The following is a 26202-nucleotide window of genomic DNA, read 5'->3' as shown; positions in this document are numbered from 1 at the left end:
GTATTATGCAGAATGAAACCTAAACTCGAGAGTGAACTTGCAAAGATATTGGATGAATTTAGAATAATCTTGGGGGATGTATCACAGTCATTTAGTCTATTAACTAATGATTAAGGTAAGATGAGGGCAACTGTGCTACTGGATCTCGGGCATATTAAAAATCATCACCTTCAAGAAAATTTACATAAATTGTATCCATATAGCCAGCGTTTTTTATATTTGCAGTAACTTTCAATATTTTCTTCCAGATATTGATGAATGTCGGGTCCTTGCAAACTTGTGCCAGAACGGACAATGTATTAATACTGTTGGCTCATACCGATGTTTGTGTAAGACTGGTTACACCACAGATCTCACTGGTGTATCCTGTGTAGGTAAGTTTTTTTTAAATTCTAGATTGCACAGAAGTAAACTAGAAAATCTGGAGAATGGCAACTTAATTTGCCATTTGCTGAATTGTAATCATTTATTTTTGAATACACACTCTTTAAGGTTCAAGGTTCCTTTTATTGTCACATAATAATAAATTCTGGCTCCCCATCCCATTGGATGATGACGGTTCCTTTCAGTCAGTTTGTGGGGTTTGATATGAGGATACCCCACTCCTCAAAAAGGAACAGCGTGTGTGTGAATGAATTGAGATGAGTTGGGGTTGCACAAGTTCAGACCCACCCTTTCAACATCCCGTCCCAGCGGTGTGGCGAGGTCCAAGACGGCTGGGGGAAGTTCTGTTATAGTGAAGGGCCAGACCAAGCTTCGATTCAAGGGGTGCCCTTTCCGCAATTCACGGCACGTGTTTGCTCAATGGCTGTTGACCCTACGAGAGGTTTCTTGCTTTTCATCCAGCAGGGAATCTAGCCATTCTCCTCAGCAGGCAAGCCTGGTGTGTAGGGGGGGGGGTGGGGGGCAGTTTAGTTGCCGACCACCTGACCATGCAACAGGTTGTACTGTGTTACATGGTACCAGTAGCAATTATTAAATTTGTGACATGCATTATATACTTTAACTTTTGTCTTCTGTAAGGCAAACAAAATGGCACCATGAGCCTGGCGCCCCTAACAAGAGGAACAAAAGAAGCAATAGAGAGTCCCTTCAGAGTCATGAGTGTCGGTGGATTTGTCTCCAGTGTTCCCACAGCCTCCACACGGAATCCTGTTCGATCGATCAGCAACCCGAGCACCAGATTTAAACCTCTGACACAATCTGGAAGTCTTCAGCACCTGAGGCCCCTCGGCAGTTCTTCTTGCCCTCCGCATCCTCTTCGATCACGACTCCGGTACCTGGTTCCTGTGAGCCAGTCCCCAGCAGCTAACATCCTGGGCGGGACCCCTGATTGCAAGTTGCAAACGTCCTGCAACATGCCCAAGGTCCTTCAGCTGCTGAGCCCCTCACCAATCTGTAGGGTCATCTCCTCTGCTTCTCCTCCTCATCGGTGGGGTAGGGGGCGTTTTCCCCATTTCTGGTGCCAATCTACTGCTTCCTGCACTCTGCAACCCCCTCATGGCTGCTGCCAAGCACAGACACCACCATCTTGGGCACAAACCTCGCGGTTGCAGAACTTTAATTATTAGCACCATCAGCTCCTTTAATAGGCCACTTTAAGCCTGTAGAGAGCCGTAGGCATTAGGACCAGGAGCAACACTGTGTCTCTGCTCTCCCCGGGGTCTGCACTAATTACAGCAGCGCTGCCATTTTTTTCACCTATTAAACTGATATCAACATTGTAATTAAACACACCAATAATTTACAAAGAGTGCATTCTGGTTTAATTTTAAGATTTCCACTATTTTTAGGCTTACAAAAGCATTTATTTGTGCAACTGTCTTAGGAGGCAACAATACAAATGCATGTGGGGAGAATGAGTTCCAGAATGCACTGCAGCAAGACTTGACGGCAACGTCACAGATAGCAGAATGGCATGCAAAGGAAAATACAGTAAAACCTCGTTCGAACGCGGTAGTTGGGGGTCCCAGATTTCATACACATTACAGCCGAGTCGCGGAACAGATGCATATATGTCAGAGTGCCCACGGATAATCAAACCCAAATATTACCAGTTTTCGAATGATCCGCGATCTATAACTAACAATTTCAATGAAAGAAAGCAAGCGCATTCTTTTAATAGTGGTATTCTGAAATTTAATCAACTTATTTTACAGAAAAATTGAGTTTTTCCCAATATTTTCCTTCAAAATTACCACTTAAAAGGAGCCGCCATTACAGATCAAAGCGATATATAATGTGGTCGCTGACTGGCCCACTTTGATTTTGTATTTCTGCGCACTGTTGTTGTTGTTTCTGTTTAGACTCTGAGCAATTGATGATGTTCCTTCCTGCACCAGGGCTTTAAATAGTGATTCTTGATCATACTAGCAGTTAAATTGCAGTTAAATTTTCACAAGTTGAGCCAAACAAAAGAACATAATTAATGTGGCACTATTTGATCAAGCGCGGTGTTAAATAGGTGAGAAGTAAATCGACTCGCGATATTGGAGGTAATTTACGCAGATTAACACCTTCAAAGAAACTAAATTCAAGCTGTAAATATATAAAATATCAGTCAAACACATCTATTAAAAATAAGTATTTAATTTATAATTTCAATTGGTTCCCTTTGTCATCTTGATCAAAGAAATGGATTTTGAGGGCAAAACGCATATCGATAATCTGTCAAACCCATCCTTTCTTCCATCTATCCATCTTTCAAAGTTTGGGGTCCACAGACACCCGCGCTATAAGCGATTCCGTGGATTAACGAGGTTCCAATGTAGTAATGATAATTGGAGATGGGACTGCTAGTTCGTTGATTCTGATTTTAAAAGTATAGCTCCCTTAACTCTACTTTCAAGCTGACTTTTAGCATAATTAAATATACAAATAAAATATTATTTTTATAATTCCACAAAGCTGCCAGTTTCTTTTAAAGAATTGCACCAGTTTCTTATGAGGAAACCTTTTTCTATTTATTTGCTCGTGAGTTCCCTCCAAGTCACGACCTCCTGCCTTAAATAAATCACAGGCCTTTTGTTAATTGCTGAACCTGTATAACAGCACTTCCTCCACAAACATTTGTCGTCGTGGCCTTGTTGAGGACAATAAATGCCCATGTCCCCAGCAAAGTCCACACCCTTACAGAATCCACCTTTAAAATGATGAATTGTAGCAGCCCTCGTGGTCTGAAAATAAGTTGGGCATCTACATTGTGGCCTTGGATATAATTGGATAATTCAATCCAGCTCCATCACAATATATCATGATCAGAGTTTCCCAAGCTTCAGCAATGGTAACGTTTCTGAATCAGAACAAAGATTTTGAATTCATTCAGTTTTCACATGGGAACGCCACACCAGTTGGGAAAGATAGGGAAGGTGGACAAAGAGAAGAAAATATAGTGCTCTTTGGCCAGAAAGAAATTAGCCAGCGTCAAGGAAAATCTCATCTATGAGTGATGGAATCATGTAGAGATTATAAAGTGAGGGCAGAGTAGAGCATTGTCATGTGTAGCAAGTAGCAGTTTCTGTCACACAAGTGACTATTTTGGGACAGTTTATAATGGAACCAAGCTCAGCAAGTTGCATAAAAGGTTAAGTTGCTCAGATAAGTTTAAAAATTAGTAAATTTGGTTAATTATTACCCCTTACATTTTTATATTGGGAGATGACAGGAAATTTTTCAGGTCAATGTTTGTCCAACATCATATCGATTTCATAAGCATATGGCGTTTAAAGATAAATCTGAAAACTTCAGTGTGTGTGCCATGATCAGCGTTAGGATATAGTGTGTCCGTCTGATCCTTTTTCGGATTGTACTTTGGTAATTTTGCTGACCGTAACTGTGATTAAATTTGGAGCTTCTCAGAAGTATTTCTTACTGTTCTAATAACTGCAGTTACTTATGTACACATTTCTGAATTGCTAGATCTTGATGAGTGTGTCCAAGCACCTAAACCCTGTAATTTCATCTGCAAAAACACGGAAGGGAGTTACAAGTGCGCATGTCCTCGAGGATACTTGTTGCAAGAAAATGGGAAAAGTTGCAAAGGTGAATAGAAGGAGTTCATACATTCTCCCCATGTCTACGTGAATTTCCTCACGCCTGTTCCAGTTTCCTCCAAAGAAGTATGGGGTTCGTAGGTTCATTGGTCATACGGTGTATTTGGGGGAAGCACAGGCTCGTGGGCTGCAAGGGCCTGTTGCTGTGCTGTATCTTTAAATTTTTTTTTAAAATTCAAATTAAATTTTCTCTGAAATCCCAATTCTCAATGGTAGTCAGGCAAATGGACACATCTGCCCTGCTGTCAAATATATGGATTACATTTTTGTACCTGCCTGTGGCAGAAACTGAAGAATTGCTGAAATTACTTTTATAATTGATTTGAAAAATAATTTTCAAAAGATTCCACAACATGTTTCAGATGGCATTGTGGGAAAATTGTAAGCAGGTGGTGATTGGCCCACCACTGATATCTGAAACTATTCCAAGACTATTAGTTGTGCTATTATCAATCTCAAAGTGTGATATAAATACTTTCTGCTTACTAATATTAATGATACATTGCAATGTAGCATTATTATGTTTTTTGGGGGTTTGAAAGAAAAAGCTGTGGTAAATATATTGGTTTTTCATAGCTCCATTATACAAATTCTTGCTTTTTTGTTCTAGACCTGGATGAATGTGCGACAAAACAGCACAATTGTCAGTTTCTTTGTGTTAATACAATTGGTGGATTTACTTGCAAGTGCCCTCCTGGATTCACTCAGCATCATACAGCGTGTATTGGTAAGTGACTGGCGAGAGGGGAAAAGCTATGAAGTTGTTCAATGTTGGAGAAACTCCACAGGTCACGCAGCCTGAGCCTGAAACGTTGGTCACCATTTACTTCCACCAAACGTTGGTTGGTGCGTGACCTGCTGAAGTTCTCCAGAACATTGATCCTAAATAGATGTTTAAACTTTTCATGCCATAATTATGCATCAGATTCTCAAATGTTTACGCTGTATTTGATTTGTCACTCAGGATTGTAGCCTCGTTACAGCTCTTCGAGTAATACATGTTATTCCCAGAGTTCTACAGTGTTAAATCACATGAGTTGTTAGTTAATCAGTCAAGCTATGAGGAGAAATGAACAGGATGTTCTAAAGGTGGATGCCAATGGCAGTCAGGGCACCTATTATCAACTAGAAACTGAAAAGCTTCAGCTCCTTAAAAGTGCAGACATCATGCAGCCATATAAAAATATGAACTGAATTTCCACAAGGTCTTATTGCAGCTTCTCTGATGTCCATCTTCCTGGCTTTTTGCCTTCTCAGCTGCCTGCTTGGATTGGTTAAACAAACAGGCATAGTAGCACTGTGGTCTAGTATCCAGAGGCTTGGTCTATTGATCAGGAACATGAGTTCAAGTTCCACTAATTCAGTAAGTGTATTTAAATTCAAGTAATTAACTCTTGGATAAAAAGCTGCTTACAATGGATTTAAATCCTTTGAATTCATTGCCCTTCAAGGAGAGAAATACACCAGACAGGCTAAAATGTGAACTCAACTATGAGGTTGGCTCCTAACAACCTCTTTCTTCAGTGTCATTTAAGGAGAAATAATAAATGTGAGCTACGTCTCCAACCCTTGCATGATCATGTCCAAAATGAACACAGCTAATGGGATCCAGCAGCAATCAAGTTACATTGTCAGAACTCCAGCTGTGAAGTCAAGAAAGCTGTCAGAGTGTCTAAACGTGGTTCAGGCACCTGAACAAATCTGAAAGCTTTCTTCATTGCAAAGAGCGGTAGTGGTGTATTGAGCACTATTTGACACGAAGCACCAGCTACAGATGACAAGAGGCAGAAGCAGCCCCTTTTGAACAGTGAAGTTAATGCAAACAATGCAAGAAAAATATATATAATTGTCTGTGTTGTTCATAGCGTACAGATGGAAGACAGAGTCGGAATAAATTCGTCCTACTCTGACCTAGGATGTCCCCAGGCATCATTTCTTAGCCCTCAATTGCTTAACTAATTATACAGATGACCTTGGGAAGGGTTTAAATTCCCCTGTTCCACAGGTGCACAACATGTCCTACAAACTGCCTACCCCAGAGCCTCTAACTAGGCAGTGAGGAAGAGGTAGAGAGTAGTTCTATATGGATGCCAACCTTTCAACAGTACAAGCTTAACTACTTTAACTGCAACTGCGCTTTTATTTAAAATTTGGCAATGTGTACAACATGAGCCTACTTAGCCAGCAGGTTCTAGTTTCTGCTCTATCAGTGCTACAGGAAACCACTTGGCCTTTCAAATAACTCTTTTTGAGTCCCATTCAATTTCTCCCATTTCTATTAAAACCCTCCCAGAGTCTCTCTCTCTCTCTCTCTCTCTCTCCCTCCCCTCCAGCTCCTCACCCCCTTCCCTCTCCTATCAGAGAGCTGCCCTCTCCCCCCCTCAGTAATTTTCTCTTCTACCTTCCCACCTGCATGTGTTCCTTTCTCACCTCTCCTCCCCCACCCCCACAACCTGTTTATACAGGCGCCTGCCTGGTTTTGCATAGACCTCATGAAGGGCCTGGCCCCTGAAACATTGGTTCCTACAGATGCTGTTTGACCTGCTGAGTTTATCCACCACTTCTATGTATTTCACTCAACCCCAACATCTGAAGATTTAACAACATCATCAGTTAACATTATAACCTTCAAACTTGGACTGTCGTCATTAAAAAACACAATTAATAATGTGATTATATTAGAAAAAACACAAATCAAACGAAGCTCTGGCTTTCAATCAGATAAGCTCATTTGGAACTCGTGCATCTCCTTTCTCTGCTGTGTAATTTTCTCTCTCTGACCTTTATCTCTTCAATCCACTCACAACATTCTCTTAATCTAGCAGCCTGCTGGTTCCCTATTCTTCCCTCATTCTTCCTTCTCCTTTCTCACATTTGCCATCTCCCCTTTTACATTTATCCCCGGTTTTCATTTCCCCCCCCCCCTCCCAGTCTCCCCTCTCTTCCTCTTCCCTTTCACTCACATTTCCCCTTTCTGTTTCTCCTTGCTTTTTTACCCTCTCTTTCTATCTCTTTTCCCTTCCCCCCCCCCCCACTTTAACTCTATCCAGCCCATCTTTATATTCCACCTATCTTCTCTGTCTTTCCCTCTTTCCTTCTCTCCTCGTCACCTCTATCTTTTGCAGTGAGTGGTGAATCTCTAGAATTCTCTGGCTCAGTGGGTGTTAAAAGTGGATAAAGTGGAAGTAGCTAAATGTTTGAAAGGATGGAGGGAATGAAAACAATGGCGATCTAGCACAAGGAGGAGTTGGGGCTTACAGTACATCATCCATGATCACGTTGAATGGCAGGGCAGGCGTGAGTGGCCCAATCCTGCTCCTATTTTCTTGTGTCTTTGCATTCTCAGCAGCAGAAACCGGAAGAAAGTCGGTTAACTACAGCATTGCACATCTGACTCAGCGTCCACTCTTACTTCTCAGTGCAGTTTGGGTGCGGAAGTGATATTATCAAGGTTTGGATGGCTGCTGCAAGAGTTTGGCCCTGGAATGGGTGTCTCAACAGCATCCATGGTGGAGGGGGGGGGGGGGTGTCCTGACAACATCTAGTCTGAGGCTGGGGAGTTGAGGTTGCCAAGCTAGTGCGGGGTACAAGGAGGGAACATCAGGAACAATCCAGACTTCCAACTGATGTAATTTCTCATAGGATTTTCAGCCAAGAGATGACAAAGCCTAACCCCCATGAGAAATGGGGGCAGCCAGAAAAGCCTGATATAATGCATTCTAAAGTTGTTCAATTTTACATCAAGTCGATCACTATATAACATCTCCCATGTTCCACGTCACAAGACAATCACCCAAAATTAGCAACAGTAGAAGTAAAATTCCATTTGCTGTCAAAGTACACATTGTTCCAACGACATCAGGAACATTGGCCAGCAATCTCTCACACTGGTCCCACATTTCATTTGTAGCTACGTAATTCCCAAAGCAATGCCAGAGGTTGTAATGTGGCAACGGACAACAGGCATCAGGAACTGTATCACCTCCCAGGGAGTATCCCAATGCCCTTCTGACAATGCAAGTGCTGGAAATGTTGAGGATGTTTGCTCGTTCCTCACCCCCACCCCATGAGAAGTCCAGCAGTACAATGTGAAAGGCCTGGGAACAGCACTTAACTGGAATGGTCTCAAGTTTCAAGTTTACACTGAGTTATTTGGGTAAAAGTTTGCCAGTTTTAAAGGAGAATATCTTCAGTAAGTTGTATAGAAGAGTTCAAATTTATATATCATCTGATTGCCCACGTACAACCTAACGAAACAGTGTTTTCTGGTCCTCAATGCAAACGCACAACCAGACATAACACACATACAGAAAAGCAAGACAAATATACATATATAAAAACAAAGAAATAATGTTTAATAAATGATAACATCTAAGAATTTAGTCGTTTAGCGTTCTCACTGCCCGCGGGAAGAAGCTGCTCCTCAGCCTGGTGACTCCTGATTCTGATCCTCCTGTATCTCTTCCCCGATGGGAGCAGCTGAAAGATGCTGTAAGCAGGGTGGAAGGGATCCTCGACAATTTTGGGCACCCTGCTCAGAAAACAATCACAGTAGATCACGTCGATGGGGCAGGATGATCCTCTCTGCCACTTCTCAAAAGCAATCGTATCATATTGCGATGCATCCGGCCAGAACGCTCTCAATAGAGCTCCTGAGGAAGGGTCACATGGTGGCTGACAGCAGTCTTGCTCACTTCAATTTTCTCAAGATGTGCAGTTGCTGTTACGCTTTTTTGACAAGTGAGGGTACGTTGCGTGTCCAGGATAGGTCACTTGTTCGGTGGACTCCGAGGAACTTGGTGATCTCTACTCTCCAGTACCAAGTTATTAATGTACCTGATCTTCCTGAAGTTATCCACAGACTAAGCAAACTGCTATGAGTTTCTTTCTCTCCTTTGCAAGTCCAGAGATTAAACTAAATACTAATTGTGCGATATATGTGTATAGGATTAAAATACATATTTTAATAATTTATCAGCTTTTAAAGCATTTTCAAGAAAGCTGAGAAAATATCTCTTTGCAACATATTTTAAGTTATTTAAGTTTTGGTAAGCAAACATGATTGATGTCCAGGGTTAAATTCTATACCCCACTTATTTCTAAAGATCTTTCAAATTGATGTTTCAAAGTAATTCAATTCTAAGCATGGAAACAACCTTGGTTTAACTTTTTTTTTTCCCTTTACTTAACTGATTTCATGTTTAGTCTAATAATAAATAGTGACTGTACCAAATGTGTTACTTGTCTCAAGCAAAAAAATGTAGTGAGTCGCAATGATTCATCTGCAATATTGAGCCACAAATGCGCGGAGGAGAAGTCGCATTGTATTAAAGAATATGGAGCAAAGTTAAAAAGTGGTATTTTCTTTGAGCTGACAGTCAGAGTAATGTAGGTGGGGGAGGTTGTATGATTTTGAATATTGGTGAGAACCATACGAATAACAGTTATTCATTTAGGGTTTGATTCTTTTGCATTTTATGTCTTACATAAAGATTGTTTTAAGTGTTATAGGCACGTTGAGTGGCTAATTACAAAATTGAGGTGATATCATGGAGAACTTCGATGACGATTTTTTCTTTAATGTGAAAGCACCACATTATAGAAAGAATCGTTCTGGATGTGATGTTCTTTTAGCTGTAATGTGCTGGTACTTTCAATAGTTGTATTTCCAGTGAACATTCCTTTCTTATTAAGACTTGTAATTAGTGCCCTAATACTTTTATTTAATGAAAGTTTATTGTCAATTATATACTTTGATTAATTATAATGTGATTTAACGCACATTGGTCAACTGCTGAGGGGAATTTTTTAAAAATATAATGATTATATAGTCCAGCACATCTGGGGATTGGTCGATCCCAGATAAGTGAATTGGCTGGTTGCTTGAGATTGTGTGTTGCGTGCATTAGGAATTGACGGCTGAGGTGGGGGGAGCCAAATTTAAACTATTTTCCACAGTGTTTTTTTTTTGCTGGTTGTTTGAATTCCAGATCATGGGGATTTTTACTGTATCATGGACTGAATTAGCAAATTTCTGAAAGCAACTTTAGTTACAGATATTATCATTATGCAGTGTTAGGTTTTTCAAAATAGTACAGATATCAACTATTGAAAATATTACTCTGATTAAATAATATTTAATATAAACAGTTAATAGTATTCTACTGAAGCAATGCTTTTCACATGACACCTACACATTACGTTATTTTGCTGCTTCTTCTTTCTTTCTTTGGCTTGGCTTCGCGGACAAAGATTTATGGAGGGGGTAAATGTCCACGTCAGCTGCAGGCTCGTTGGTGGCTGACAAGTCCGATGCGGGACAGGCAGACACGGTTGCAGGGGAAAATTGGTGGGTTGGGGTTGGGTGCTGGGTTTTTCCTCCTTTGCCTTTTGTCAGTGAGGTGGGCTCTGCGGTCTTCTTCAAAGGAGGTTGCTGCCCGCCAAACTGTGAGGCGCCAAGATGCAGGAAAAGGGTACAGCCCTTGTAAGAACAAAAAGTACAATGTTCTTAAGTCATTGTAGCATCTTGCTAATCAAAGTTGAATTGTTGTTTGGTGAGGAAACTTAGCATTACCAGAAACATTGGTCTAACATAGACACACTTAAAACCAAGTCATTCTTTTCCATCCATGTTAAACTGTGACGTCTGGCACCATCAGTACATAAATCATCAATAATATGTTGTGATCCATCTATCTACATATTATCATAGACTTTTACTGAGCACTAGTAGTATATTTTAATTATAGGAGCATTTCATCTTATTCTCGTTGCTAAAACTGGGGATCCATCCAAAAGAGGAAAACACTCCATCTTCATGCCTAAAGTGTTATTTGGCAAATAAAGTAATTTGTATGAACTTTGTAGTTTAAACAATTTGGTTAATGAAATGAGTTCTTGTTTAATCCCCAAATGACTGCACGTCAAAAGATAGAGCAGCGATTAGTAATTAAGCTCTCATTTTATGGAATAAGCAAAGTATTTCTGGGAATGCATCCATTCACTATGTTTAATGAATTTTCAAAGTACTCCAAAATCGATTCAATGTCTTGTTTTCCACGTGGAGGTCTACCATTCATTTCGAACAGTGGTAGACCTCCACATAGAAAACAAATGAGATGTGTCGTGGATTACTATCTTTGAAATGTGGAAGTTCCCTCCAAGGTTAGTGTCTTCACAGATTGACCGAATGCATTGATCAATTTTTCTGTTATAGATAACAATGAATGTATTGCCGAAACAAACCTGTGTGGATCTAAAGGAGTGTGCCAGAATACCCCAGGCAGCTTCCTTTGTGAATGCCAGCGTGGATTTTCACTGGATCAAACTGGCCATGGCTGTGAAGGTAAAGTTGTAATAGAACCCAAAAAAAGAATAACTGTATAGCATTCATTTCAAATAATTTTGTACCTGGTGTCTAAGCTTGATTGAAAATGACTTGATTTAAAAGTGGTATCACAAAACTAGCATAATAAAGTGTCTGTTTATCCTTGAATAAGTACTGAAAAATGTCCAAATCATTAACCAGTAAAAATGAAAATGAGAGATGACATTCAAGTTTTACACAGTTGGTGCTGAAGTATATCTTGTATATTTTGATTTTAGTTTTTCTCTGAAATATTGCAATTTTTTCAATGTGCCTTGCCGTCGTTAGAATTTTTATATTTTTGTAATTTTATATATACAGCATGGTAACTTGCCCATGCCATCCAAATACAGCAATTAACCCACTAACCCCGTACATTTTTTTGAGGATGGGAGGAAACAGGAGCACCAGAGGAATAATGGGAAGAGCGTTCCAACTCCTTGTCGGCAGTGCTGGATTTGAACCCTGATCGCTAGCGCTGTAATAGAGTTGTGCTAACTGCTACGCTCTCGGGAAGAGTAAACAGAGTATTTTTTTAATGAATCGGATCCTACGAGGTGCCCCAGTCACAAAGCAGAACCACTGTTCCCCAGCCCTTCCCCTCAGCCTTCATAATAAAATCTGAGCTTTTATCCGTTATTGAAAGGCTTGAACCCACCACCCAGCCATAATGATCTATGCAAGGCTCTGCAGAAACAAGAATGTTCTTCTTTGTTTCTGTGGGCACTACATTAATCTTGGGCAGATTTTGACTTTTGTTCATCCGCTTAAATACTTTGTTTAATTTGGTTGAGCTTGTTACCAAGACTACCATAGTCAGGCTGCAGGTTGGGTCAGACATCGTGCTTAGAACAGACTATTGGCCAGAATCAGTAAGAAATTATAACAGCTGACTCCAACTAACATCAGTAGGGAATAAATCTTATTATACTTGTCTCACAAAAGTACAGCCAAAATAACCCCATATAACAGCTGAATCTTAGTGACCAATATGAACTTTATTGTTGCTATGTCAGCTTATAAATATTCAGCGGGGCAATCACTGGAGAATTTCAGTAATGGAAAAATAAAAAAGAGAAAAGTTGAGAATATATAAACATAGAGTAATTATAATAAATTACTATCCTTCAAAAAAGAATCCAATTGAGTGTGTAGCCACTAAAGTTTGTGCTGTATTTTTTTTCTGAATAATTTGCCAGACATTGATGAATGCGAGGGAAGCCATCGTTGCCAGCATGGCTGTCAGAATTTGAACGGGGGCTATCGATGCAGTTGTCCTCACGGTTATCTACAACACTATCAGTGGAATCAGTGTGTTGGCAAGTAGCCCGTTTTTCAAATTGTATTCAAGAAAGGAAACCTATTAAGTGTACGAATCCTTCCGATTATTTTGTCAGTAATTTGTAATTATTTCAACTCGCTTTCAACTTCACTCTTACCACTTCCATCTCTGCACTTAAAGCCGTTAAATGCCCACGTCAAGAGGTTAACCTCGTCTGCCCAAAATATCACGCAGCCTCTTCAAAATTTCGAGCACCGTCACTTCAGGCGAGTTCGCTTGCAAACTCATCAAGAACAATTGAAGCTTTTGCATCTCAGGGAGGCTAAAGTATGACTTCAATTTTAGCCCCAATTAATTCAGACGAAAGGATGACTGATGCACACAGGCAGATTTGTGGTGCCTCGTTATGGCCCATCAGAGGAACGTAGAGCAACCAGATTGTGACACCAACCAACAAGCCAGTCAGGTTTGTTGCCAGAACTGTGATATTGGAGCTCAGCCCTCTACATAATGCTCTCCCTTAAGCTTGCAAAGCAAAACATGCATTCAGTCACAGGAAGGTCCTCTACTCAGATACACCTTGTGGTGCGCTGTTAGCCAGAATCAGACACACACACACAAAGATAAAGACTGTACAACAGGCTTTAATCCACAAAGACTTCCACAGAGCCAAGCTGGCTGTGGCTGCAGCAACTCTGAGTGAGGCCTCGGAAGGCCGGCACAGGCTTATATCACGGAGGGTGATTGACACCCGACCGGGAGGGGCTTGATCCATTCAGTCCGACTGATTGACAGCCGGCCAGGTGTTGTCCTGTCCCCTTGCACTCCTGCAGGTACAGAGGTTGCCCCCTGCAGTAGGCCAGCGGTACACTCCTGCAGGTACAGAGGCTGCCCCCTGCAGTAGGCCGGCGGTACACTCCTGCAGATAGAGAGGTTGCCCCCTGCAGTAGGCCGGAGGTACACTCCTGCAGGTACAGAGGCTGCCCCCTGCAGTAGGCCGGCGGTACACTCCTGCAGGTACAGAGGCTGCCCCCTGCAGTAGGCCGGCGGTACACTCCTGCAGGTACAGAGGTTGCCCCCTGCAGTAGGCCGGCGGTACACTCCTGTAGGTAGAGAGGTTGCCCCCTGCAGTAGGGCGGTGGTGGTACACTCCTGCAGGTACAGAGGCTGCCCCCTACAGAAGGCCGGTGGTATACCACCACGCACCTTGCACTCCAGAAATGGTATTTGAGGAAAACATCAGCTGGTTGAGTTGATGCACAAACATGTTAATTGATTTCCCTGACAATTCCATGATTGCAAGTTCTACTTCAGAGTCCATTTCAACATCTGGGCCAAATTCATCTATACTTCTTATTAATGCACATGCATTTTCTGCCAGGTTTGCTTAAGTACCAAGTATTTTTGCTGTGCATAATCATGAGCTGCCTTTGAAGGTTTCTGTGTTCAAGACAAGTTGTTTATTGTCATCTGATTGCACAAGTACAACCTGACGAAACAGCGTTCTCTTGTCCTTTGGGCAAAACACACAACCAGATATAACACACGTACAGACAAACAATAGATAGACAGGACACGTATTCAAATATATACAACTAAATAAATATTGTTCCATGTATATGAGGGTCTCGGAGGGTCAGTGTGAGCAGTTCATTTAGTCGTTCAGCGTTCTCACTGCCCGTGGGAAGAAGCTGTTCCTCAGCCTGGTGGTGCTGGCTCTGATCCTCCTGTATTTCTTTCCTGACGGGACCAGCTGAAAGGTGTGTACGGGGTGGAAGGGGCTCCTCGATGATTTTGCTGGCAAGTGTGTTGAAGCCCTGATCAGAATTCTCATTATCAGAACTCGTGTGCAACCTCAGCCTCTGGAAAAAGTGGCTGCTGGGCCACCTCTCTCGAATTTGTTAATTCACTGGATATAGGTGTCATTGGCAATGCTGGTGTTTATTGTTCATCCTTAATCCCCCATGAACTCAGGAGGTAATTAAGAGTCAACCATATTGGTGAATCTGGTCCAGACCAGTTAAGGGTGGCGGATAACCTTGCTGGAATATCTTTTATCCTGTTCTGGCCGTTGCTGCCTTCACCCATGTATATCGTGTCTATTAGTTTCTTATTAAATTATTTTCTTACTTGTTTGCAAGGTAAAAGTTGGGATTATGGTGAGGGAAATTTTCATTTCTTCAATATCCCTTAAACTTTGATAATTTTAGCTTTATACCATAATTTCTTCTGTAGTTTCATAACACAAAAATCAAATTTTGTTGGATAATGCACCTTTTGGCATTTTACTACAATAAACAGGCTATTGAAATAACAACAAAAGTTGGGTTAGAAATCATATACAGTACATTGTAACTACAGAAATATCCTATTTTCAACTAAGCCAGTGTTTCAAACTATCTCTCACACATAGCATCAAATCTCTGATTCATTTGAAGATTTGTGAATAGTGTAGAAGGTTGTCAACAACAGATTGCAGAATTGGGCGGAGAACTGGCAGATAGAGTTCAATCCGAGTATATGTGGTGATGCATTTTGGAGGTGGAACTCGGAAGGTGGAGTACATGGTTAATGGCAGGATTCTTAACAGTTTGGCGGCCAAATCCATAGACCTCTCAAAATTGCCACACAGGTTGATAAGGTGGTGAAGAAGGCTAATGGTAGGCTGTTCTTCATTAGTCTGGGAGGTGTGTTGAGTTCAAGAGCCGTGAGGAAATGTTGCAGCTCTATAAAACCCTGGTTAGATGACACTTGGAATATTGTGTTCAGTTTTGGGTGGAAGAATGTGGAAGCTTTAGAAAAGGTACAGAGGAGATTTACCAGAATATTGCTTGGATGGGAGAACTTGTCTTGTGAGGCAAGGTTAAAAGAGCTAGGGCATTTCTTTTTGGATCGAGGAAGGATAAGAGATGACTTAATAGAGGTTGTAAAAATTATGAGAGGCACCTTTTTCCTGGAGCAGCAATAGGACTTTAGCGCCTGGGTTAAGCTGACGAAAAGACAACGGTCTGTGAGTCAATTAAACCAACAAGTCTGGCGATCGTACCTACACCGAACCAACATTTGACTGGGTTAACAGTGAGGCCGTACTTTAGTAGGTGTTGGAAGAGCGCAGTGAGGTGTGTCTTGTGAGTTGGAACATCCACAGTTGCTATCAGAAGGCTGCGTGTTCAGGTCACGTCAGGGTCACCACTTTAGCGCCTGAGCTAAACTGACAAAAAGACAACAGCCTGTAAGTCAGTGAAACCAGCACCTGTTTATTCAAAACAACCGCATTCCCCAACCGCAAAACAACCCACTTCCGGCGCCCATGACTGAAAGTGTGGGATTCTCCTTCGTACAAATGGGGGCCCAGTGCCATGTTGTGCCCCTCGGTACTTTCGGCGATTCGGCCCACTTTGTCGTGCTGAGGGGTCCACCACAGGACATCTGTTAAAGTTGAGGGGAGAAAAATTTAAGGGAGACGTCGAGGGTAAGTTTTTTGCACAGGGTAGCAGGTGCCTGGAATGCATTGTCAGTGGTGGAGGCTGGTACAATAGGGGCATTTAAAAGACTCTTAGGCAGGCACATGGGTGTAAGAAAAATAGGTGATGGGTGTGAGGTAGGGAAGATTTAGATTGTTGAGTAGGTTTTTATAGGTTGGCACAACATCTTGGGCTTAAGGGCCTGTACTGTGCTATAATGTTCTGAATAAAACAGGTTACTTATTTTCTAGTCTGAAGACAAAACCAAAGATCTCAGCTTAAAATATTATTTTACAACTAACAGTCCTCATAGACCTTAATTAAAATTTGAACATTTTCCCACCCAATACCACATATTTTTATCAGTGATTTTTCAGAAATGCATCCACAAAAAAAATTTAAAATAGTGCAGTGCAATTGAATGTAGATTTAATCCATGACCACAGTACTCATCTACCCCATTGCTTATTCCACCATTAAAATCCATGAGTTTCTAGGACCCTAAGTATAGCCTCACACATAAAACTGTACAGTATTGCTTTGCTTACAGATATTATGGTCATGGTCATCCTCTGTTTCCTAGCTCCAGAGTTCTGATCTCTCACATCTTACAGTTTGGTGATCACTGCAGAATTAGGAAGGTCATCTATCCACGAGTGGAGAAGACGTCCACTTTCCATCAATCTAGAAGAGCAAATAGACAGGCCAGAATGATTTACTAACACGGCAAGCTTCCAAAATGTACAATAGTCTATAGGCTGCAATTTCCATTAGAGAGGCCTCCCCAAGAATACCCTGCACAATACGTAAACATGACGGAGAGCCTCAGCAGGTCAGGCAGCGTATCCATGGGAAGTCAAGTGTAGCTAACGTTTTGGGCCTGTGCACTTCTTATGAATGTTGCATCACCTGTTGAGCTTCTCCAGCACGTTTGTGTAATGCACTCAATCCCAGCATCTGCAGACCTTCCTGTTTAATAGGAACACTCTGAAATCCCTTTGTACCAAGGACTTGTCTCTTGTGGGCACTTGTCAGAGAACATTTTCTATCATTGCAGCATTCTACATGAAGCAACATCCTCCTGGAATTGGAAGTTGCTAATTTTGTACACATGACCAAATGGGAGCCCAACTAGGGTTGCCACTGTGAGGCTAGGTGTTAGTAAGTGCAAAATCTTACAATAAAACTCCAAAACTGACATAGAACAACGTTGCAGTGGGAAACCTGACAAAGCTGTTCTTGGAACCTTTATTGGACTTTTTAAAACCACATTAGTGGGCTGTACAGTTCTGTTTTGGTATGTGTAGAAAGTGGGAAAGGAATTTCAAGGCAATAGCATCTTCGTAAATAGACTGTCAACCATCTATATCTCCATCTAACCCCTTTAATGCTAATTGTTACCAGTTCACTTTGGTAGATATTAATTAGCCCTTCCCTCAAAAAAATATTTTCCTCTCATCTTCTGAACATAGATCAACTTTCTGATCTCTGTGGTTGTATGTCTTTCTACTCTTAACCCAGTTCAATAAGCTGACACTGGAAGTTTATTTTCCTGGAAAACTTTACCTTGTGGCTCCAGGCGGGTATAAGACTACATTGGTATACAATCTCCCTGTCCTGATTACAAGTCCTATCTGAATAAATGTGATCACTCACTGAGATTGGTTGTTACTCATGGCTAGACCTGCAGTCAAATTGATCAACAGTCTCCAATGACAATGTATTATGAGCCAGAACTTGCCCCTTTCTTGGTGTAGGGAAGAATTTAAATGATTTATTGTTAACCACAGCTCCACAAAAGTATAAATGACTGAGCCAAGATTTTACTTGCCAAGTACAGAATAAATTTTCTTTTCATTTCTTTTTAAACTTAGAAGACCAGACAAGTTTAAACTATCCATTACAATTAAAGTTTGGCAACAAAAAAAAGTACTCAAATCCATTTAAAGATGTACCAGTTTTGAACTTATTTTTCTGATGTTCAGTGTGTATGACCTTATTTATAAATATTTCCAATTCTCCAATTCATGTTGTACACTTTTAAGGAAAGTGTGATTACGCTACTAAATAGGCTGAGATCCTTAACATTGCCAAAATTTAAGTTATTTCTACAATGTGTTGAACCTGAAGGTAATATAAATACATTTAAACAAGTTGAGTGAAAATTAAGGCAACTGAACCTGATTTTATATATTTGTACTATGGTGTCCTAAACTTCGGCCAAGTGAATCTGCAGATTGGTGAGGGTTTGCCAGTTATTGTCCAGAAACAGTGCCACAAATGCCATGTTTGCTTGCAATTGCAGACAAACAAATATCACACTGCGTGCAATTATAAGCGCAGTTTTATCTCCCGTGGCTGCTAGTGCATTCCAGGTGACCACAACCCATCCCACCCCCCTACAACTTCTAGCCCTCATTTGATAGTCATGTGAGAATTCCTTATTCAATTCAATTTATTGTCATGTAAAACAGTGTCGTATTATACGAAATGCACATGAAATCACACAGCTTGTTCTATTCCAATGTACAGTATTGAAATATTATTTATTAAACATCTATGTTAGTCTGATCACAGCTGGAGTGTGGAGGCCATAAAAAAGCAACTGCTGGAGGAACTCAGGGAGGGTCAAAGGTTTTTCCATATTTTTAGATTTCAGATTTAATGTTAGAATACATACATAACATCACATACAACCCCTGAGATTTTTTTTCCCGTGGACAAGGCAGAATTACCACTAATTGGCTGAGAAAAAAAAACTGACTCAATGTACACAGATAAACAAATAAAGAAATGTAAACAAACTGACTGTGCAATACAGGGAGGAAAAAAATCAAAAAAGTGCAAAAGTAAAAGTCCTTAAATGAGTCTCTGATTGAGTTTGTTGTTGAGGAGACTGATGGTGAAGGGAGGGGGGGGGGGGGGAATAGCAACTGTGCCTGAACCTTGTGGCATCTATACCTCTTTCCTGATGGTAGCAGTGAGAACAGAACATGTCCAAGATTCAATTTATTGTCATGTAAAAGAGTGTCGTATTATACGAAATTGCTTTTTGCCTGCTGTAAGGCAGACAGATTCACCATCAGCAGAAATTGCCTGAAGCACCTCTTACGGTCAGAGAAAGAAAAGCAAAAGAGAGTTTCCCCCAGAGACACCGTATCCGTAGATTTTCCTCCAGCACTTTTGCAGTGTAGTCCAAACCATTGGCAACCTGAGCTCTGTTAGGTCTGCTTTGTTCATGAATGAGTGAGACAAACACCAGGCTGAGTCGAAATCGGGGTTCTTTGTTCTTTATTACCGGATTGTAACACTTGCGACTAAACATGTTAGTCGGAGAATGCATTCTGCCGTTATCAGCAAAATGGTGATTTTTTATACCCTTGGATACGTGCTTAGAACATCATCAACAGCGGCTTGTCATTACAAACACCCTTTTTCAGCAGAGGGACAGCCTTAAGACCACCTGGATGCATCCCCGATCCAAACACTGGCACCTCCTGGACTACATCCTGGTGCGAGAAAGTGACAAACAAGATGTGCTCCACACCAGGGTCATGCCTAGCGCGGAATGCCACACTGACCACCGGCTGGTTCGCTGCAAGCTCAACCTTCACTTCAAGCCAAAGCCCAGGAACAATAAAGCCCCCAGAAAGAGGTTCAATGTTGGAAAACTGCAGTCAGACGAAGCGAGAGGAAACTTCCAGGCAAACCTCAAAGCAAAGCTCGACGTTGCAACCCGCCTCACGGACCCGTCCCCTGAAACCCTCTGGGATCAGTTGAAGGCTACCATACTGCAATCCACTGAAGAGGTACTGGGCTTCTCCTCCAGGAAAAACAAGGACTGGTTTGACGAAAACAGCCAGGAAATCCAGGAGCTGCTGGCAAAGAAGCGAGCTGCCCACCAGGCTCACCTTACAAAGCCGTCCTGTCCAGAGAAGAAACAAGCCTTCCGTCGCGCATGCAGCCATCTTCAGCGCAAACTCCGGGAGATCCAAAATGAGTGGTGGACTAGCCTCGCCAAACGAACACAGCTCAGCGCGGACATTGGCGACTTCAGGGGTTTCTACGAGGCTCTAAAGGCTGTGTACGGCCCCTCACCCCAAGTCCAAAGCCCGCTGCGCAGCTCAGACGGCAAAGTCCTCCTCAGCGACAAGATCTCCATCCTCAACCGATGGTCAGAACACTTCCAATCTCTTTTCAGTACCAACCGCTCAGTCCAAGATTCCGCCCTGCTCCAGCTCCCTCAACAGCCCCTAAGGCTAGAGCTGGATGAGGTTCCCACCCTGGATGAGACATATAAGGCAATCGAACAACTGAAAAGTGGCAAAGCAGCAGGTATGGATGGAATCCCCCCAGAAGTCTGGAAGGCTGGCGGCAAAACTCTGCATGCCAAACTGCATGAGTTTTTCAAGCTTTGTTGGGACCAAGGTAAACTGCCTCAGGATCTTCGTGATGCCACCATCATCACCCTGTACAAAAACAAAGGCGAGAAATCAGACTGCTCAAACTACAGGGGAATCACGTTGCTCTCCATTGCAGGCAAAATCTTCGCTAGGATTCTACTAAATAGAATAATACCTAGTGTCGCTGAGAATATTCTCCCAGAATCACAGTGCGGCTTTCGCGCAAACAGAGGAACCACTGACATGGTCTTTGCCCTCAGACAGCTCCAAGAAAAGTGCAGAGAACAAAACAAAGGACTCTACATCACCTTTGTTGACCTCACCAAAGCCTTCGACACCGTGAGCAGGAAAGGGCTTTGGCAAATACTAGAGCGCATCGGATGTCCCCCAAAGTTCCTCAACATGATTATCCAACTGCACGAAAACCAACAAGGTCGGGTCAGATACAGCAATGAGCTCTCTGAACCCTTCTCCATTAACAATGGCGTGAAGCAAGGCTGTGTTCTCGCACCAACCCTCTTTTCAATCTTCTTCAGCATGATGCTGAACCAAGCCATGAAAGACCCCAACAATGAAGACGCTGTTTACATCCGGTACCGCACGGATGGCAGTCTCTTCAATCTGAGGCGCCTGCAAGCTCACACCAAGACACAAGAGAAACTTGTCCGTGAACTACTCTTTGCAGATGATGCCGCTTTAGTTGCCCATTCAGAGCCAGCTCTTCAGCGCTTGACGTCCTGCTTTGCGGAAACTGCCAAAATGTTTGGCCTGGAAGTCAGCCTGAAGAAAACTGAGGTCCTCCATCAGCCAGCTCCCCACCATGACTACCAGCCCCCCCACATCTCCATCGGGCACACAAAACTCAAAACGGTCAACCAGTTTACCTATCTCGGCTGCACCATTTCATCAGATGCAAGGATCGACAATGAGATAGACAACAGACTCGCCAAGGCAAATAGCGCCTTTGGAAGACTACACAAAAGAGTCTGGAAAAACAACCAACTGAAAAACCTCACAAAGATAAGCGTATACAGAGCCGTTGTCATACCCACACTCCTGTTCGGCTCCGAATCATGGGTCCTCTACCGGCACCACCTACGGCTCCTAGAACGCTTCCACCAGCGTTGTCTCCGCTCCATCCTCAACATCCATTGGAGCGCTCACACCCCTAACGTCGAGGTACTCGAGATGGCAGAGGTCGACAGCATCGAGTCCACGCTGCTGAAGATTCAGCTGCGCTGGATGGGTCACGTCTCCAGAATGGAGGACCATCGCCTTCCCAAGATCGTATTATATGGCGAGCTCTCCACTGGCCACCGTGACAGAGGTGCACCAAAGAAAAGGTACAAGGACTGCCTAAAGAAATCTCTTGGTGCCTGCCACATTGACCACCGCCAGTGGGCTGATAACGCCTCAAACCGTGCATCTTGGCGCCTCACAGTTTGGCGGGCAGCAGCCTCCTTTGAAGAAGACCGCAGAGCCCACCTCACTGACAAAAGGCAAAGGAGGAAACACCCAACCCCAACCAACCAATTTTCCCTTGCAACCGCTGCAATCGTGTCTGCCTGTCCCGCATCGGACTGGTCAGCCACAAACGAGCCTGCAGCTGACGTGGACTTTTTACCCCCTCCATAAATCTTCGTCCGCGAAGCCAAGCCAAAGAAGAAAAGATATCATTACTTGTCCAATGACTAAAACTGTTGCTATCCTTTCCCTGCTAGCTTCCTGCCTCTCAATCCATCAATGTCTCTCTTATCTTGTAAGTACAAGGATGCATTCACATCTTGTTACTGCCCCGTACATTCCCATCTCATGATGTTTTACCTAACAGGAGTACAAGGACACCTCCCCTTCTTGTTACTGCCCTGTACAGGGTAACTCCCTACACATTCCCATCTCATGATGTTTTACCTTACAGCTCCAGATCTGAACCTCCGACATGATCAGGAACCCTTCAGCAACCCCTCGCATCCCGGCTCCAAAACCTGGTACCCTTCAGCCAGTGTCCAGCAGCCCACAGTTTCCGTAGGTTCCTTGCCTTGAGCTGCAAGCAACCCGCCACATGGCATGGGTCTTTCAGCCACAGAGCCCCCTCTCTGGTCCACTGCCGTGCTCACGGTCCTTTGGGTCATCTCCTCTGCTTCCCACCTTCATAAAGGGGCAGTTTCCCCATTTTCTGGAGCCCTGCGCCAGTCTTCCGCTTCCCTGGAGTCTGCAACCCCTCGTGGCTACTGCTGATTACATGCGGGATGATTTGGATCTTTGGCGATTGCTGCTGCTCTCTGACGGCAGCGTTCCCTGTAGTGGTGGGGAGGGTTTTACCTGTGATGTCCTGGGCTGTGTTCACTACCTTTTGCAGGACTTTTTGCTCGGGGGCATTGGTGTCCCCGTGCCAGATTGGTCAGCACACTTTCCACCACACACCTGAAGAAATTTGTCAGTGTTTCCGATGTCATACCAAACCTCAGCACACTCCTGACGAAGCTGAGGTGCTGATGTGCTTTCTTCACGACGCCATTGGTGTGTTGGGTCCTGGAAAGATCCTCCAAGATAGAGACTCCCAAGAACTTAAATTTGCTCACCACCTCCACCTCTGATCCCCCAATGATCCCTGGATTGTCCACCTCTGGTTTTCCCTTCCAGAAGTCAACAATCCTGTTGAATGTAGGAGGGCTGGCACACAATAGGTGGAACCAGGAGAGGGAGGGGAATGATAGGCAGATGGAGCGACTTGAGGAGAGGGGAGGGCCAGATTGGAATTGGGGGATGGGAGGAGGGAGGAAAGGCTAAGGCTAGAAGGTGATAAGTAGAAACACGAGGCTAAAAGTGTTGAATTCTGGTAAGTAAGGAAGGTGATCATTGGAACTAGTGAAACCCAGTAGGAAACCCAGTAGGTCATGTGTGTAGGTAATAGCCAATTGAAATCTGATGGGTGAGGGGAATGAAACTGGTTGACAGTGGAGAGGGGTTGTAAAAAGCAGGTGAGAGAATTTGGATGGATCGGAAGAGAGAAAGGAGCACAGGGAATGGGGTTACCTGAAATTGGAAAATTCAATGTTTATACCATCAGGTTGCCTGCACTTAGAATCATAGATTCACACAGTGTGGAAACTGGCCCTTCAGCCCAAATTGGCCAAGGCCGACCATTAGGTCCCACCCACACATGACGCACCTGCTTGTGCCTGGCCCATGTCCGTGTAACCCTATCCTATTAATGTATCAATCCAATTCGAGATGGCGTTCTTCTTGTTTACATTTGACCTCACACTGGACTAGAGAAGGCCCACACACTGGACTAGAGAAGGCCCTCACACTGGACTAGAGAAGGCCAAGAACAACTTGGTGGGCGTGGGAATGTATTGAAATGACATGCATTCACAAGCTCAAGATGGCCATTTCAGAGTCCATAAAACTGGACCACAGAGGCCAGTTAATAACTAGTTACCAACCCCCAAATCATTCAACGATCCTGTTTGTACAAACATAATCATTTTTTTCTTTTTGGCTTACAAATAATATGTGCATGAGCTAATTAAGCGAGAAACTCAAAATGTGATCAGGAATGTTCTTCTCCCACTACTGAAGCCTTGGACACTAAAACAGAAACAAATGTTCCATTCTGTTTTTCTATGCAGAAATTTCGCAGTGTGACACAGAAAAACATTTTGCCAATCTGATAGAAATGCCAAGCAGAAATTGGATCAAATTATAATTGTTAACATTCAAGTCACTCAAAACCACATTTCACCATGGAGTCTGCGGAAGAGAGTTTTTATCTTGCAGAGCTGATGGACCCAACTGGGTGCAGAATGGCTTCCCTTTCTCATCTGTCAAAAATTCATGGAGTGTAGTGCACAGACACGAGCCCTTAAGCCCACAATATTCATGTATAAACTACTCTTTTTAAAGTAACTTTCTCCTTGTCAGCTTCGTCAAAAATCTATTCCCATAACTTTCCAATCCAGGCAATGACATGGTGAAGGAACTCCTCGTGCTCTCTTTGCAGCATCTCTGTATCCACCCCATAATGTGGCCACCAGAACTACACACAATTCCCAAATGCAGCTGACCCACCTCATCTGTGGGTAAATAACTGAGCGTGTTGAAGACCTCTTGATCGTGGTTGGAGGTTTGGACCTGGAGCTCAGGCTGCCAATGGTTTGGACTGAAGACTCTAGCTGCTGGAGCTCAGACTGTAAGGGATACCAGTGATGGTGAATCCTTGTCTGCCTCACAGCAGACTAAGTACAATTTCATGTAATTTTACACCTCTTTTATTGCATGACAATAAAGGAGTCTTGAATCTTAATGTCTGTCAAGGCCCAACTATCTCCTCCCTTGTTTCCTTTCTCCTTGTTTACAAGTCCTCTATTGCCAGTCTCTTGTGTGAACAAAGAAAAAAAAGCTATCACCAAAATCCAAACTTTGTCCATAACTGCAGCACTTCAATCTCCCTGCCCCTCGCAAAATGGCCAAACTCAAGATGGTTGCTCCCATTCCACCTGACCTTATAGATATTGCTGCTGCCTCTTTGCCTTTATCCCAAATCCTCATTCAAACTCACACAACGTTGGAGCCCTCAGAAGATCTTTTATTTTGCAACATTCTTTAAATAAAACAGGCATGCTCCTATTTCTTATGACACAGATGATCAACAATGTTCATGAAACCTATCAGAAAATTAATTCAAATTAATAATTCTGCTGTTTATCCCACAACTACATCTCAAATACTTTGAAGAATAGGATTCTTCCACCTACATTTGTTTTCTTCAGAATCGAGATTACTTGCTTTTACTCCAATTTTATGGATGGTGCCATGAGGTAATGAGGCAAATGTGAGAGCAGCAGTCTCTTCTACAGTCAGTCCAGGAAGTACCTGACTGGCCCCAGTGGGTGTGTAGTTTGTGAGTCGTTGCTGCTCTCGCAGGGTGACTATGTGCCCCCACTGGTGATTCTCCACACCATCTTCAGTCCTTTTTCTGCAGTCTGAGGGCCACCGGCCACCATCATGTCAACCTTCTACAGAAGCTCCATCAAGAGTCAAGGGCCAAGGATTCCCAAGATCATTTCTTCAAAGTGGCTTCAAATACTTTCCCTCTATCTAGTGATCCATTCTCATGACAGGGCATAGAACAGAGTGTCAGTTTTGGAAATCTTGTGTCAGGCATATTAAAAATATGGCTGATAGTTTGCATGTACATTGTGAACTACCAACAAGTGGTAATAATTCTGCCTCGCCTGCAGGAAAAAGAAGCTCAGGGTCGTACATGATGTACTTTGACAATAAATCTGAAATCTTAAGTTTAACTCGGACTTCAACACTGGTGGTGTGGGTCTGGATGTTTATCCTTCAAGTTAAAGTGGAGGCTTCTCACAGCTGTATCGTTGATTTGAGGAAATGAGTAGTTAAAGGAGAGTTTGGTTCCTTCTCCACAGTCATTGCGTGTTTACTCTTTTACTCGTTTTATTTCAAATTTCCATCATCTGTATTTTTTAAATTTTCATTATTGCTAGGCTCTTTTCTTGCCTTGTGCCTTTTGAATGCAATCCAAAGCTCCCAGGGAAGGAGAAATACTTCCTGCAAGACCCAACTACCAGCAGGCCATCAGCATTCTAACCCAGCTCAAAAAACA

The 26202-nt window shown here is 42.8% G+C and overlaps 1 protein-coding gene across 1 annotated transcript in view; it reads left to right on the top strand.

Annotated features, from left to right (window-relative positions):
- Positions 1–26202, top strand: part of LOC138745618 (fibrillin-1-like) — a 341681-nt gene that overhangs the window by 294756 nt on the left and 20723 nt on the right. Inside the window, exons 58-62 of the mRNA XM_069902837.1 lie at positions 249–374; positions 3919–4041; positions 4663–4779; positions 11269–11397; positions 12618–12737. Coding sequence (XP_069758938.1) covers positions 249–374; positions 3919–4041; positions 4663–4779; positions 11269–11397; positions 12618–12737 — 615 coding nt within the window. The remainder of the gene's footprint in view (positions 1–248; positions 375–3918; positions 4042–4662; positions 4780–11268; positions 11398–12617; positions 12738–26202) is intronic.

This window comes from Narcine bancroftii, chromosome 11 (assembly GCF_036971445.1).
Source record: "Narcine bancroftii isolate sNarBan1 chromosome 11, sNarBan1.hap1, whole genome shotgun sequence".
Taxonomy (NCBI): Eukaryota; Metazoa; Chordata; class Chondrichthyes; order Torpediniformes; family Narcinidae; genus Narcine; species Narcine bancroftii.
Note: the sequence above shows the minus strand (reverse complement) of the source record. Positions and strands in the feature narration are given on the sequence as shown.